The sequence below is a fragment of the Petaurus breviceps genome, unplaced genomic scaffold (assembly GCF_028583685.1).
Source record: "Petaurus breviceps papuanus isolate PSGF00001 unplaced genomic scaffold, PetGlider_PUasm1.0 419, whole genome shotgun sequence".
Taxonomy (NCBI): domain Eukaryota; kingdom Metazoa; phylum Chordata; class Mammalia; order Diprotodontia; family Petauridae; genus Petaurus; species Petaurus breviceps.
The window spans coordinates 13634074-13650326 of NW_027186324.1; the positions used below are offsets into that span (position 1 = coordinate 13634074).

The 16253-nt window shown below is 36.9% G+C and overlaps 1 protein-coding gene across 1 annotated transcript in view; it reads right to left on the reverse strand.

Moving 5' to 3' along the window:
• Window positions 1–16253, reverse strand: part of EPHA6 (EPH receptor A6) — an 862386-nt gene that overhangs the window by 193381 nt on the left and 652752 nt on the right. Inside the window, exon 12 of the mRNA XM_069100744.1 lies at window positions 14992–15117. Coding sequence (XP_068956845.1) covers window positions 14992–15117 — 126 coding nt within the window. The remainder of the gene's footprint in view (window positions 1–14991; window positions 15118–16253) is intronic.

The following is a 16253-nucleotide window of genomic DNA, read 5'->3' on the forward strand; positions in this document are numbered from 1 at the left end:
TTATTGTCATTCTCTTGAATGAAGTTACTGTTTGTTTCTATAATTTCTTGTTTGACCCACTCATTCTTTAGGATAAAATTTTTAAATTTTCAATTAGTTTTTAGTCTATCTTTCCATGACCCTTTTTTTGCATATGATTTTTATTGCATCATGATCTGAGAAAGATACATTTAATATTTCTGCCTTTCTGCATTGAATTATGAGATTTTTTGTCCTGGTACATAATCAGTTTTTTAATATGTGCCACAAAATGCTGAGAAGTAAGTATATTCCTTTTTATCCCCATTCAGTTTTCTCTAGAGATCTATCATACCTAGACTCTCTAAATTTCTATTCACCTCCTTAACTTATTTCTTATTTATTTTGAGGTTAGATTTATCAAGTTTAGAGAGGGGGAGACTAAGGTCCCCCACTAGTATGGTTTTGCTATCTATTTCTTCCTTTAATTCCCTTAACTTCCTCTCTAGGAATATGGATGTTATTCCACTTGGTGCATATTTGTTAAGTAATGATATTGCTTCATTATTGATGGTGCCTTTTAGCAGGATATAGTTTACTTTCTTATCTCTTTTAATTAGATCTATTTATGCTTTTGCTTTATCTGAGATAAGGATTGCTATCCCTGCATTTTTTACTTTAGGTGAAGCATAATATATTCTACTCCAGTCTTTTACCTTTACCCTGTGAATATCCCTTTGTTTCAAATGTGTTTCTTGTAGACAGCATATTGTAGGATTATGGTTTTAAATCCATTCTGCTATCTGCCTCTATTTTATGGGAGAGTTCATCCCTTTTACATTTGCAGTAATGATTACTATCTTTCTCTACCTCCATCTTATTCCCTCCCCTACTTATGTTTTTGTTTCTTCCTTCTCCTTTCCCCTCCTTAAGGGTTTTCCTTTTGACAATCACCTACCTCAGTGTTCCCTTTCTGTGACCCCCCTTCTTTATCTATCCTCTCCCCTCATTATTTCCCTCCCTTCTAATCCCCCCCATTTTTTATTCCTCCCCTTTCCCTCCTACTGCCTATTGGACACAATAGATTTTTATATTTATTAGAGTATGTTATTCCCCCTTGACTTCAAACCAATGAGAGTAAATTTCATACAGTGCTCCTCTCCCTCTCTCCTTTTCCCTCTATTTAATGAGTTTTTGTGAGTTTTCACATTAGATTCTAAAACTTAACTATGTTGATCCCTCTTTGAAGCAGAACCGGTGAGAATAATGTTCAAATGATCTTCTCTCTGTTTCCTTCCACTCTACTATAGTGTGTTTTTATGCCTCTTTGTAGGACATAATTTACCTTTTTCTGACTTATCCTTTCCTTTTATCCCATTACAATCCCTTTCTACACATTAAGAAGTTTTTTAAATCATCAGATTAGTTCATTTATACTCACACCCTCTATCTATGTATATCCCTTTCAAAGGTCATGATAATCATATGAATTTCAATATTGACCATTATCAGATTCTCATATAAGCATGTAAACAGTTTACTCTTTTTGAATCCCAAGTTATGTGCATATGTGCATGAGTGTGCATGTGTTCATGTGTGTATGTGTGAGTGTGTGTTTTCCTTGTTTACTTTTTTATGTCTTTCTTGAGTCTTGTAATTGGAGATCATATTTTCCATTGAGCTCTGTCTTTTTCATCAGGAAAAGTCTGGAAGTCCCTTATTTCATTAAATGACCATCTCCTTGCCTGAAAGGTTATGCTCAGTTTTGTTGAGTAGTTAATCCTGGCTTGCAGTCCTAGCTCTTTTGTCTTATGAAATATCAAATTCCAACCCCTCCAGTCTTTTAATGTAGAAGCTGCCAGGTCCTGTGTAATCCTGACTGTAATTCTACAATATTTAAATTGTTTCTTTATGGCTGCTTTCAGTATTTTCTCCTTAATCTTGTAATTCTTTTATTTGGCTACTATATTTCTTCAAGTTTTCAATTTGGGATGTCTTTCAGGAGGAGACTGGTGTTTCCTTTAGATAACTCTTTTACCTTCTGATTGTAGGACTTCAGGACAGTTTTCTTTGACAATCTCTTGGAGGATGTTGTCCAGGCTGCTTTTTTTCATCATGGCTTTCCGGTAGACCAATAATTCTTAAGTTATCTCTCCTGTATCTGTTCTCCAGGTCAGTTGCTTTTCCAGTAAGATATTTTACACTTTCTTACTATTTTTCAATCTTTATGTTTTGTTTGATTGACTTTTGATGCATCATAGAGACCTGAGCTTTGATTTGACTGATTCTAATTTTTAGTGAAGTATTTTCTTTGGTTAGTTTTTGAAGGTCCCTTTTAGGGAGGTATTTTTCCAATTAGTTCACAAATTTAACTTTTTAAGGATTCATTTTCTTCAGTGAGACTTTTTTCAAATTTGGTCACTGTAGATTTAAATTTATCTTCCACCTCCCTAATTTGGCTTTTAAAATTTTTCTTGAGTTTTTCCAAGAATGTTTTTGGGCATGAGACTAGTTCATATTTCCATCTGTGGGCACTTTCCTGGGCTTAATTCTGCCACTGCTCAGTTTCCCAGTGTATTCAGACACTCCAAAATCCATTCAGATTCACTTTTTAAAGTTTGGTGACAGGATTAACAGAGGAGTTTAGAAAAGTTACTGTTTCCATTCCATCTTGGCTCCAACAACTTCTGTTTCATAGCATCTTGATTTCTCATAAAGTCATTGGCTTCCATTTTCTCTATGCTAATTTTGAAAGAATTATTCTCTTCAGTGAGTTTTTGAAATTCCTTTTCCATCTGGGCAATTTGACTTTTTAAGGCATTCTTCTCCTCATTGGCTTTTTGGGCCTCTTTTCAATTTGAGTTAATTTATTTTTTTTAAATTTTTATTTTTTAAAGCACTCGGGGTTAAGTAACTTGCTCACGCTTACATGGCCAGGTATTTCTGGGTGGGTGCTAAGTGTCTGAGACCGGGATTCGATCCCCAGGTCATCCCGACACTGGAGCTGGTGCTCTTACTCGCTTTGCTACCTGGCTGCCCCTGAGTTAATTTATTTTTTAAGGTATTATCTTCTTCAGTCAGGCTATTGACTTGCTAGTCATGATTTTCTTGCATCATTCTCATTTCTCTTCCCAATTTTCCTCCACTTCTCTTACATGATTTTCAAAGTCCTTTGTGAGCTACTCCATGGCCTGTGACCATTTCATATTTTTCTTAGAAGCTTTTGATACAGGAGGTTTGACTTTGGTGTCTTCTTCTGGCTCTATGTTTTGATCCTCTTTGTCCCGAAAAACGATTCTGTGGTCTGATTGTACTTCCTCTGCTTGCTCATCTTTCTAGTCCATGACTTGACTTTTGAGCTCTTTGCCATGGTAGAACTCTGTTTCCTGAATGGAAAAAGCTGCGTCCCAAATTTCTGGGGTTTTCTCAGCTGTTTTCAGAGCTATGAGGAGGGTGCTTTCCCTACAGCCACCATAAGCTCTGGTATGCTAGCATTCCTCACCCCAGTACCACCACCCAAGTCTGAAAGAGCAATTACCCTCTGAATGGTCACTTGGTCCCCCTATGATCTGTAGGCCTGGAGCTCCAAAGGCAGCCATAGGGTAGCAGTGGCAGCCACCACCACTTTCACCTCTGTTCCCCCGGAGGCAGAGGCCAGACTGCCCTCTTCTCTCACCCAGATCCAACAGAATTCCCTACTGACCTTTTACTTTGTCTTTGACATTTATGGGTTGAGAAGTCTGGAAACCTCCTCAGCTGCTATGATTCACTTACCTGAAGTTTGCTCTGGTTAGTCTGGCCTGCCCATCTGGGCTGGCACAGCTCATGTGGGACTGTGCTCAACTTCCACGCTGGTGCAATAGACCCTTCCTGTTGGCCTGTCAGCCTTCCTTCACCAGAGGATTCGTTTCCCTCTGTCATTTTTTGGGTCCTGTAGCTCTGAAATTTGTTTAGAGTCCTTTTTTACAGATATTGCAGGTGGTTGGAGCAGGAGCTTCTACCTGCTTTTATCCCGCCATCATGGCTCTGCCACTCTCTTTTTTATTTTAATGTGTAGTTTTGGGGATGTGATATTCCCCTGAGGATTGCTTTAGCTTTGTCCTAGAAATTTTGACATACTGTTTCCTCATTATCACTTTTTTCACACATTCTCCCTATAATTTGTTTTTTGACCCCTCATTATTTGGGATTTCATTGTTAAGTTCCCTTTTTGATCTGTGTCTTTTTTGTGGCCCTTGAATGAATAATTTTTTGTGTGTGTTATCGTCTATAAAGGACTAATATACTATTCTGCCTCTTTACATTATTTTGAAATATCTCTGTGCCATAAAACATAGTCAAATTATTACCATGTTGTGCTTAGAAATACATATATTATTTTGCAGTCTCATTTAGAAGGCATCATAAATTTTTTAGTTCTAGTTTCTGTAGAAATTTGTTCAGTTACTATTTTCACTTTTGCTTATCTTTATTTTAGACTTATCCAAAATTGAAAGAGGGACATTGAAGTCTTCTGTCTCTGTTATGTTACTATGTCTTCTTGTAGCTCAGTTAATATTTCCTGTATGAATTTGGATGCTAAGATGTTGAGAGTGTATAAGTATGCACAAGTGTATAATGATACTGGTTTGTTGTCTATGGTTCCTTTCAGCATAATTTCTTTTCCCTCTTTATCCCATTTTAAAATGTTTGCTTTTGCTTTGTTGATAGTATCACTGCCATTCTTAATTTCTTGGATTCAATTGGTGCATAGTAATATTTTTTTCCCATCCCCAAGTTTTATTTTATATATGTCTTTGTTTTTGTCACATGTTTCTTGTAAGCAATAGTTGTAGGGTTTTATTTTCTTATTCAATGTCACTTTTTTGTTTTATTGAATTGTTTAATACATTAACTTTTAAAGTTAGGAGATCCAGGTCTATATTTTCTTCCATTTGTTTCTAATATTAGGGGTTTTTTTGGGTGGTGGTGGTTATTGTTATTTCCACCTTCTTCAGCTTTAAATAATTTACTATGTCTCTTGAGTTACTTTAGTGTAATCTTTTTTCAAGGTTACCCTATTCCCACTAGCTCTCTTTCCCTTAGCCTTGATATCTTTCCCATTTATAATACTTTTTGAAGTTTTGCTTGCTTTTTACCTTTGAAGTTTTGCTTATTAATTCCTTTTTATTTTCTGCTTTTTATGGTGAATAAGTTCTTCCCTTCTTTTCCCCTTTTTTTCCTGGGGCTCAGTGCCCTCACCTATGCTAAGAAGATATTGGACCATATGCTTACCAAGGTCCCATCCTGCATTAATTAACTGTGTAGAGTTATCAGCTTCCTTTCTGAGTAATGATGAGGACAAATAGTTTAGGAATGTTTATAGAGGCCCACAGGTAAGGACAATTTCTGTGATGATTTTGTACAACTTGTAGGTGGTAGATTTTAAGGAGCTTTGCTGTTTAGATAGTCATCACTTGTGATAGTGTTTGTAAGAAAAGACCTAGAGGAACAGCTAGGTGGCGCAATGAATAGAGCATCAGCCTTGGAGTTAGGAGGACCTGAGTTCCAGTCCAACCTCAGACACTTAACACTTACTAGCTGTGTGACCTTTGGCAAGTCACTTTGGTTTGTCTTTCCGAACAAAAAAGAAAAAAAAAGGAACTAGAATATGATTATGCTTCTCCTGGTAATTGACATCTGGAGACAACAAAACAGAAATTTGATTCTAGGTATTTCCAGAGCCCAAGTCCATCACTCTTCTTAGTGCTGAATTAGTTTTACAACACATCTCGACATCTATGTGATGTTTTTCTAAAATTCCTTTTACATGAAAATTTAATTTAAAATACAAATCGTCCAATCAAGTTTTTACATTTAGAAAAAAACATATTTGATATTATAATGACTATTGTTTTATAAGAAACTGGTTACCACAGATAAATCAGCAGCCTGGTCAGTTAGACAAAAGTCCTTTGAGAAATTTCAAATCTTAAAGCACTTTGTAGTTCCCTTAAGCTCTAAACTTAGCAAAATGGAATGGATACTTAAATAAAAGTAGAAAATTAATGGATAATTGCACTCTGCTTTTCACCTTGGTCTCTTTTAGTATACACATATTCCAATTCTTTTTGGTTGCATGCTAGATGAACTTGGAATCAGGAAGACCTGAATACAAATTCTTCCTCTGACACTAACTAGTTGTATGTGATCATAAGTAGTTCATATAATCTTTCAGAGTTCTAGTTTCCTCATCATTCAGTTTCATTATTCCTCAATGAGGAGCTTGTACTAGATGACCTCTAATGTCGCTTCTAGCTTTAAATCTAAATATTACAATGACAAGAACCACTGCACACTACTTTAGAATTTTTGGAAAACAGCTAAACAGATACATGTTATATGTGGTTTTGTTTTCTGCTTAGAAATCCATAGACTAGGCTACTATATGTAAACTTCTGTGCTAGTTGCTAAATTCACTCTGGAAATTCTGTTTTCTGTTAGCAACCTACTGGTTCCTCCCCTAAAGCAACACTTGCTAAGGGATATTCCTTTGTAAATAATTTTGCATCTCCTCACTTCCTTGACCATTTTCCAATAACAAAAGCTATATGATCATTTTAATTAAGCAAGTGATGGTAATTTTGTCAGTGTGAGAACTCCCTTCATCAGTGATATCTTAACAATCCATAATTTAGTAGATAATTTGTAGAAAGTTACTATTGGCTGAAAAGAAGTTAAATTACTTGCACATTGTCACAGGACCAATGTTAGGGGCCAAATTTGGAAGCCTGTTTTCCTTCCTCTGAGTCAAGCATTCTAACCATGATTCCCCTTACAGTCACAATGATTTTTTAAAATTATTTTTTGTTTTCAACATTCATTTCCACAAGATTTTGAGTTACAAAATTTCCCCCTGTCTTTCCCCTACCCCCTTCCCAAGATGGTGAGCCTATTGAGTACCCCTTCCCCAATCTGTTCTCTTTTATATCCTCCCCCTCCCCCTCAGCTTTCTTGTAGGGCAAGATGGATATCTATACCCCAATGTCTGCATATTTTATTTTTCAGTTGCATGTAAATTTTTTTAACATTTGTTTTAAAACTTTGATTTCCAGATTCTTTCCCTTCTTTCCTCCTCACCCACTCCCATTGGAAAGACAAGCAGTTCAACATAGGTTGTACATGTGTAGTTACGCAAAAACATTTCAATAGTAGTTATATTGTGAAAAACTAACTATATTTCCCTCCATCCTATCCTTCCCCCTTCTTATCTATTTTCTACTTTGACTCTGTCCCTTTTCAAAATCGTTTGCTTCTAACTGCCCTTCTCCCAATCTGCTCTCCCTTATATCATCCCCCCTCTTATCCCCTTCCTCCCTACTTAGTTGTAGGGTAAGATACCCACATGAGTGTGTATGTTATTCCCTCCTTAAGCCAAATTCAACGAGAATTAAGTTGACCCATTCCCTTTCACCTTCCTGCTCTCCCCCTCCTTTATAATAGTTTTCTCTTGCCTCTTCATGTGAGATAATTTACCTTATTCTCTCTCTCCTTTTTTCCTTCTGTCATTATATTCCTCTCTCACCTCTTAATTTTATTTTAGATATTATCCCTTCGTATTCAACTGATCTGGTGCTGTCTGCTTATGCATACATGTACACAAAAATACATACGCTCAAATATGCATTTATAAACACATACACCCTTCTATAGATATGTATACATACATACATACATATACACACACACACACACATATATATTCCCTTCAACTATCCTCATACTGAGAAAAGTTTCATGAGTTACAATTATTATTTTTCCATGTACTAATGTAAATAGTTCAACTTTAATAAGTTCCTTATGATTTCTTTTTCCTGTTTACCTTCTCATTCTTCTCTTGTTTCTTATACTTGAAAGTCAAATTTTCTGTTCAGCTCTGCTTTTCTCATCGAGAATCCTTGAAAGTCCTCTGTTTCATTGAATGTCCATATTTTCTCCTGAAGCATTATACTCAGTTTTGCTGGGTAGGTGATTCTTGATTTTAGTCCTAGCTCCTTTGACCTCTGGAATATCCTATTCTAGCCCTTTTATCCTTTAATGTAGAAGCTGCTAGATCTTATGTTATCCTGATTGTGTTTCCACAATACTCAAAATGTTTCTTCCCGGCAGCTTTTAATATTTTCTCCTTGACCTGGGAACTCTGGAATTTGGCTATGATGTACCTAGGAGTTTTCTTTTTGGGATCCTTTTCAAGTAGTGATCAGTGAATTATTTCAATTTGTAGAATATCAGGGCAATTTTGCTTGAGAATTTCTTGAAGGATGATTTCTAGGCTCTTTTTTTGATCATGGCTTTCAGGTAGTCCAATAATTTTTAAATTATCTCTCCTGGATCTATTTTCCAGGTTAGTGGGTTTTCCAATGAGATACTTCACATTGCTTTCTAGTTTTTCATTTGTTTCTATCTGTTTTATAGTAGCTTGATTTCTCATACAGTCATTAGCTTCCATTTTCTCCAATCTAATTTTGAAGAAATTATTCTCTTCAGTGAGTTTTTGAAATTCCTTTTCTGTCTGGGAAATTTGACTTTTTAAGGCATTCTTATCCTCATTGGCTTTTTGGGTCTCTTTTGTCATTTGAGTTAGTGCTTGCCCTGTGTGACTTCTCCATAAAATAGCCTTTTTTGGCAATCATATGTTTTGCATTTGAACAATGTGGCCAACCCATCAGAGTTGTGCTCTCTAAAGCAGAGTTTGAATTCTTGGCAATTTAGTTCAAGTAAGGACCTCAGTGTTTGGTACCTTATCCTGCCAGGTGATCTTCAGAATCTTCCTAAGACAATTCAAATGGAAGAGATTCAGTTTCCTGGCATGGTGCTGGCAGACTGTCCAGGTTTCACAGACATACAACAATGCGAGGTCAGCACAATGGTTTTGTGGACCTTCAGTTTCATAGTCAGTCTAATACCTCTTCTCTCCTATACTTTCCTTCAGAGCCTCCCAAACACTGAGCTAGCTCTGGTAATACACATGTCAACCTCATTATCAATGTGTACATCCCTGGAAAGTACACTACCAACGTAAGTGAACTTATCCATAGCATTCAAAACTTCTCCATTTGCTGTAACTGATGGTTCCATGTATGAATGGTAAGGTGGTGGCTGAGGGAGTACCTGTGTTTTCTTGGTGTTAATTGTTAGGCCAAAATTAGCATAAACATCAGAGAATTGTTCTATACTTTGTTGAATCTCAGATTGAGAGGCTACATTGAGTGCACAATCATCTGCAACATGCACCAACACTTCCTCTACTTTGGTCTTGGCTTGTAGCCTTTTCAAGTTGAAGAATTTACCGTCAGTGTGATAGCTGACCTTGATGTTGTGTTCATCCTCATCGAAAGCATTTGACAACATGGCTGAAAACATCATTCTGAAAAGCATGGGAGCAAGCACACAGTCTTGTTTCACTCCATTGGTGCCTGGGAAAGCATGAGAGCATTGTCCATTATTCAGAATCTGGGCAAGCATGCCTTCATGAAATTGATGTACAAGGCTGATGAACTTCTCTAGGCAACCAAATTTTGACACAATTTTCTAAAAGCTCTCATAACTAACAGTATCAAAGGCCTTGGTCAGATCTATAAACATTGTGTAGGGATCTCTGTTCTGCTCCTGGTATTTCTTCTGGAGTTGTTGGGTAGCAAATACCATATCAACTGTTCCTCAGGCCTTTCTGAAGCCACACTGGCTCTCAGGTAGATGACCATCTTCCAAGGGAAGGATCAGCCTATTAAGGATGACTCTGGCAAGAATCTTATCAGCAATGACTAAGAGAGAGACCCCCTTGTGATTGTCACAGCAGCATCCTTGAACTCTGGGGGGCTAATATCCTCTTGCTTGTTGACTAGATTAGTTTTGATTGCAAAACCTACACCAGCTTCATGGTGCTCCCCTTCACTGTGGCCACTCCAGAAAAACATTTATCCAGCTCCAGCTTCAGTAAGCTGGCCTTCATTTGCCACCCTCATTTCACTCATGGCCGCTATTTGGATGTGATATGTGCAACAAGAACTGCTCATCTCTTGAGTCTACGTATTTGGTGTTGTCTATAAGTGTGTGCACATTCCATGTGCTGATGGCGAGTTGAGTCATCTTTGCAGATGTTTTTGTACATTTTTTTGTGTTTCAACTACAAGTGGGATTCTCTGCCTGCTGCAGTGAACAGTTCAGGGTTGACTAAACAGACAATTTTTAGGGTGTTTTTTTCCTAGCCACCTCTGCACACTGGGAGGTGAGCGGTGCAGTTCTTAAAAGGCTGCTCATATACCTAGGAGGCTGCTGAATCCCACTTTTTCCTCCAGTGAGAAATGACCCTATGGCCTGGGTGCCCTGCTTGCAGGGTTGCGAGTACAGCTCCCAGTGTATTCCCACCTGTTGCTTCATCACTTACCTGTTGCTGCAGGACTTTGAGATAGGTATAATATCTAGGATATTGAGATAGGTGTGGGTGATGTCTTTTGATTTGCATGTGAATTTCGTAAGCCTCACTCTCTCCTCCAGAGCCATCACAGTCCAGTGGCAAGACAGAATCAAGGCAAATTGTGACGGCTCAAGATGTAGTGGATGACCTTGGCATCTTTGATGCGTAACCATGCTCTGAGTTCTCCACAATGCTTGCTTCAGTACCCTTCATGGTTGTTTGAACAAACTGTTCTCACCCACCCATTCCACCAGCAGAAGTCTCACATACTTGGAGTAGACACCCTCTCTCCCTAACTCACCAATGAACTTGAGACACCTTGGTTACCCTCAATCTGTTTTTTTTTTAAAGCAATCGGGGTTGAGTAATTTGCTCAAGGTTACATGGCGAGGTGTTTCTGGGTGTGTGCTAAGTGTCTGAGTCCAGATTCGATCCCAGGTCATCTCGACTCTGGGGCCGGTGCTCTTACTCACTGCACTACTTGGCCACCCCACCTCAATCTGTTTTAACCTATCTGCCAAAATGGTTTACTGGTGTGTGGCTGCTGTGCATGCTACACCTTCTTAGAACCACAGGTGAGAATTGGGTGCTAGGTGGACACCAAAGGTGGATAAGCAGCCCTGAAAAGGGCCATCACACCAAAGGGACTAGTCTTCTCTGAACACACCCTACAGCCCAATTTTCATCACTAGAGTATTAAATCTGTATACCTGTTGTTGGAGTCACACAGTACTTGCATGTATGTGTATGTGTGTATGTCTGTATATAAATACGCACACACACACACACACACACACACACATATATACATATATATATATATATATATATACAAACATATATGTTTTTAATGTTATTAAAAGGTGGATTAGAACAAATTTCTCTTTCCATTACTCTCCCCTGTGATAGTAATGGCAATTAAAGATTCCCCTGTATTGGCTTGGTTTTCAAATTGATTGTGTTAAAACCCAGAGCTTGTTAATCCCACCTGTGGGATGGACTTTTTGATGTGAAAAGAAAGTCCTGAACTGGGAGGAGCTGGTGATGTAGATTTGGAGAGACAAGAGAGAGGTGGAAGATCTTTTTGGAAGCAGCACCTCGTGGAGAGAGAGAGAGACTAAGAGAATTGCTGGTGGCCGCTTTGAATTGCCCTGGACTTTTGAGACCTGCCCCCTGAGCTGCCAAGGACTGAGGAGACATGGCTGTTTTGCTGGTACTTTGTCTGTCTGTTTTGATGTTGTTTTGCCAGATTTGTCCACTGGTGAAAGACAGTCCTTTTGTTGAAGAAGTCCTGGAACCTGGCTGTTCACTAAGAAGCCCTGAGACTGTCCTGCAGACAGAGAGTGAATACTGTCCACTGGTGAAGGACAGTGCTGTTGTTGCAGGGGTCTGGGAGCCTTTCTGTTGGTTCAGAAGCCCTGAAGAAAGATTTTCTTGTTGTATGTTTACAGAAATCCTGGGAGAGGGCTTTGCTAATGTGTTCAGGGGTTCTAGGACTGTTCTACAGACAGAGGATAAATTCATGAAGGGATTGGCGATGTATCTTATGGCCTTGCTAAGCCTTGTCTCCCCAGGAACTAAGATTGCTGAGACCTTGCCTCGTGTCAAGATGAAGAAAAGACCTCCATTTGGGTATTAAGTGCTGTGTTTAAACTTGATGTAACTCTGGGGTAGATTCAATTGTGATCCAGGGGTGGGGAACTTTTGACCTTATGTTTGGAAACTAATCTCCATTTGAGAAGAGGGGCTTTGTGGTGGACTTAATTAAGGTATAGCCCAGGGGTGGAGAAGTATTTAGAACAGAGACTTTGTAATTGATTGAATGATTGGAAGGTCCTGGGGTGGGGTAGTCCTTGGAGATTATTTAATCACACTTAGTAAATGCTGTATTTTGGAATGATGTCATGTTTTTATCTTCTCTGTTCTTGGTTGGTCACTGAATAAAATGGAGAGCACCTGTGCTGGTATTTTGAACCTTGGGAAGTTGCCTTTGCTTGGTATTACATTATATCCCCCAGGAAATCCTGTTGCTTGTACTCATTTTGTTTTTGAGGGCTGGTGACCCCAAGTCAGGCTAGAGGATCAGTAAGTTGGAAGAGACAGACTTTACTGCCTACTTTTCTGATCTCTCTCCATCTCATATGTTATTGTTGGCTCTTAATCTCATTTTTCTTCCTATAGGCAAGGTTAGTAGGAGAGAAATAGTTGGGCTGGCAAACGTCCACATAAATGAACAACTCCACAATTACCTTAGATAATGAAAGCCAAATATATTTTGAAAAACCTGGTATGAAATAATACCTTAGTGGCAGGAGGATATTTGAATAGAGGACTTGAAAAGAGAAATTGCTGAGATATAATGCTGATGTTTTGTGTATAATCTGGGTATACTCTTAAATTTCCTGCCTCAACTTTCCACCACAGTGAATCCCTTGATGTGCGGTAAGTCGAAATTAATCTGCTCACCAGATATTAAAGGTGTGAGATCTAATGGTTAATGGTTTTGGGTATCTGAAAACATGAGCATATACGATTCTTTTATTTTGAGATATATTTGTGATTTTCTGGGTATAGGGAATTCCTTGTGTGGAGCTTCCCTCCATTAAATTTGCCTGTAACTTTTTTTCTTATAATTGCTTGGAACACTGATACCTAGTATGTGTCAGAGGCAGGATGTGAAACAAGGTCTTCCTGTGTCTGACTGTCCTCTATTCATTATGTAACATTGATTCTCAAATATATCTGTATTCATATAATAATAACCTATAGCAATTTTCTTTGATATCTAAAATAGGGAGTATTTATCTACTTCATTGACTTGTAACAGAAAACTGAAAGTTCAACTAAATGGAGAAAATCTTTTAGTTACTTCTTATCTTTAAATAGATTAAATATCATTCTTCAACCTACAGAAGACATCCCAAAGAATATTGCTTTTTTTTAAAAGGTAGTTTTATCATAAAATTCATTATGAAAATTATTATTGCTAGCTCATAGGGGTACAAAGAGTTTCAGAATTGTAATAGCTTACTTAAATATTTCTAGATTAATTCCTTACTAGCTAACGTAAAAAGCAGATTTATTCATAAATGACTTCTTATAGATGGTACCTGGGAGAATATTATCCTTTTCAAAGCTATGACTTTGTAGAATTATGACAAAAGGAGGAAGAAAACAGTTTTCCTGGAGGCAGTCACATTTTTCAGTATCATACTTTGTCTATGTGTACTCCAATTTTTTTTAAGTTGGTAAGAAATATATGAGATATATCAGAAGCACCATGTTATAGTGGATAGAGATCCAAGAATATCTGTATTGAAGCCCTGCTTTTGACACATATTAGTTATATGACCAAGAGGAATTTATTTAACCTATCAGTCTATCAGACAACTCTAAGATTATCATTTGCAAATCCATTGCTCGGATTTGGTAAAGGGAGTAGCTACACTGAGAGGAAACTACTAAGCTAATGCACATGTCTGGCCTGAAAAATAAAAACTTTAAAAAATAATGATTTTTACCATATGATATATTAATGGATTGATATGTATTTTATACTATTTTTAATGTTTATTTATAACTTGTGAAATATTACTAAGAGATGAACAAGTAGGCCTATTAAAATGTAGGTCATAGCAAGAGAAAATAAAAGTTCTAGGTCTCCTGTCCATTTTAGTGGTAGTTTTAACTAAATTAACTAAATTTCTGTCTGGATATTTCTCATCTTGAATTCAATGTTATCATTGCAATCTGATAATTATTATTATTATTATTAGGGAAGTAGATCATCAGAGTTTGGACAACAAATAGTAGAGAAAGGCAGTAGGGAATTGAGTTGGATGACATGGAAAATCTATTTGGAATATGAGTTTTATGTGAATAATTCATAAAGTAGATGAAATGCACCATAAGACAAAAGGAATTTATTTTTCAAAACAATATTTACAAACATTCTAAATGCTTCTTTTTTGTTGTTGTTATTGTTGATGTATGACTTTGACCAGATTGGTGTTTTTATGAAGTTCTCTCTGTAGCCATTTTTCTAAATTAAAAAGTGTCCAGTGATCTTTCCAGTTATTGGCTTTCCTTCAAGATATTTCTCTTTAGTAAAATGGAAGTTTAATTAAGTCCCCATAGAATCACACTGATTGGAAATGAATCTTTCTGCCAACCATATTTAATGGATTTTTTTTTGCCATTCCTAAGAGGCCAAATGGCACAAATCCATTACTTTAGAATCAAATTTTAAACTTGTACCCTGCATCTAAGATTTTTACTCAAGTAAAAACTTATCTGAAGACATGGGGCAAATTTTAACTTCAGTAGTAGCTTTGCATTATTAAGCATTATATTAACTGGATGTTCTACTTATAGTTTCCCCTCTCCTTTCTTAAGGTTACTGTCAGAGGTGTAGTATTAGATATTAGAGATATAATTCTTGTATTAAAAAGTCTCATTTGCATTTTCCCACTACATATGTAAAGATATTCATTTTTTTTGTACTGAATCACCATAGGTGTTTAATGCTGCCTTAATCCCCATTTGTGATGGGAGACAATGTTGCTTGAAATACTTACCAGTAGGAATCCTGGGGGGTAAAGAGCCTTGCCCTGAAACTGGATGCTGAGCCGGGATGTTATTTAAGAAGCCTGTCCTCAAGAAGCTGGGACATAATGCCTCCACCCCAATGGATGGGAAGGATCCTTTAAGAAATTAAGAAAAAACCTTGAAATTTATCAAGTAAGTTGTTTTATTTTTCATTGCATAAAATCAGGTATTTAATCATAATAAGGTCTAAACTCAACAAACACAAAATTGTATATGTATATATACATACATATGTATATATACACACATATATATATACAAATAAACTGTGAAGCAAAAGAACTGAAACCATGTTTTGTATAATTTTGTCAAATTAGTTCGATATATGTACATATATACACATACCATTTATATATGTGTACATTGTGCACTCATATGTATTTACTTTATTTCTATTTTCACTTCCAAATTCTCTCCCTCCCTCTGCTCTTCCGCCACCCATTGAGAAGGCAAGAAGTATATCTATGACACATATATACATACATATATTTATAAATGCATATAGAAAAATTTCTCTCTGTCTCTGTCTCTGTCTCTGTCTCTCTCTCTTTCTCTCTCTCTTTCTCCCCCCACCCCTTTCCCTCTCTAACCAAGCAACAGCTAGAAAGACCAAGTCCCAAAAGAAAATTGTTTTCTTTTCTATATCTAAATGTCTGGAACACAGAGTTCTTTTTCTGTAAAGACAGATTTTCTTGGGTAGGCAGAGTAGCTATAAGTGATGTCAGCAAATTGGTATTCTGGTTGTAAAACTGATATCTTTCTGAATTAGAAGTATTCAGGTCATAATAATCCCTAGGATCTCAGTTCTCCCCTGTATAAATTTGCCCCAAGGAATACTGAGATTGGGTCTTCAAATGAAGAAAATAAACATGTATGTGCACATACTCATGATTTAGTAATTATATTCATTTTCATAACCACTAGGAAAATAACAGAACAATAGATATAGAGCTAGAAGGGATGTCAGAAGTTATTTAGTTCAACTCTTTTGATAAAGGCACTAAGACCCAGGAAGGGGCTAAGTGATTTACCTAAGCTTACAATGAACACAATTTTTATTGCTTGTCATTTTCCTGTTAGGGTTGATGTACAGAGAGATTCATGATTATCTAAAAATATAACCATCTTTGCTTCATATTTTACAAAGGCATCTTAAGTAATGTGAACATATTCTTAAAGTGTCACCAAAGATTTTATTTTTAAAACCAAAAGGCAGTTGAATAATTTTCAT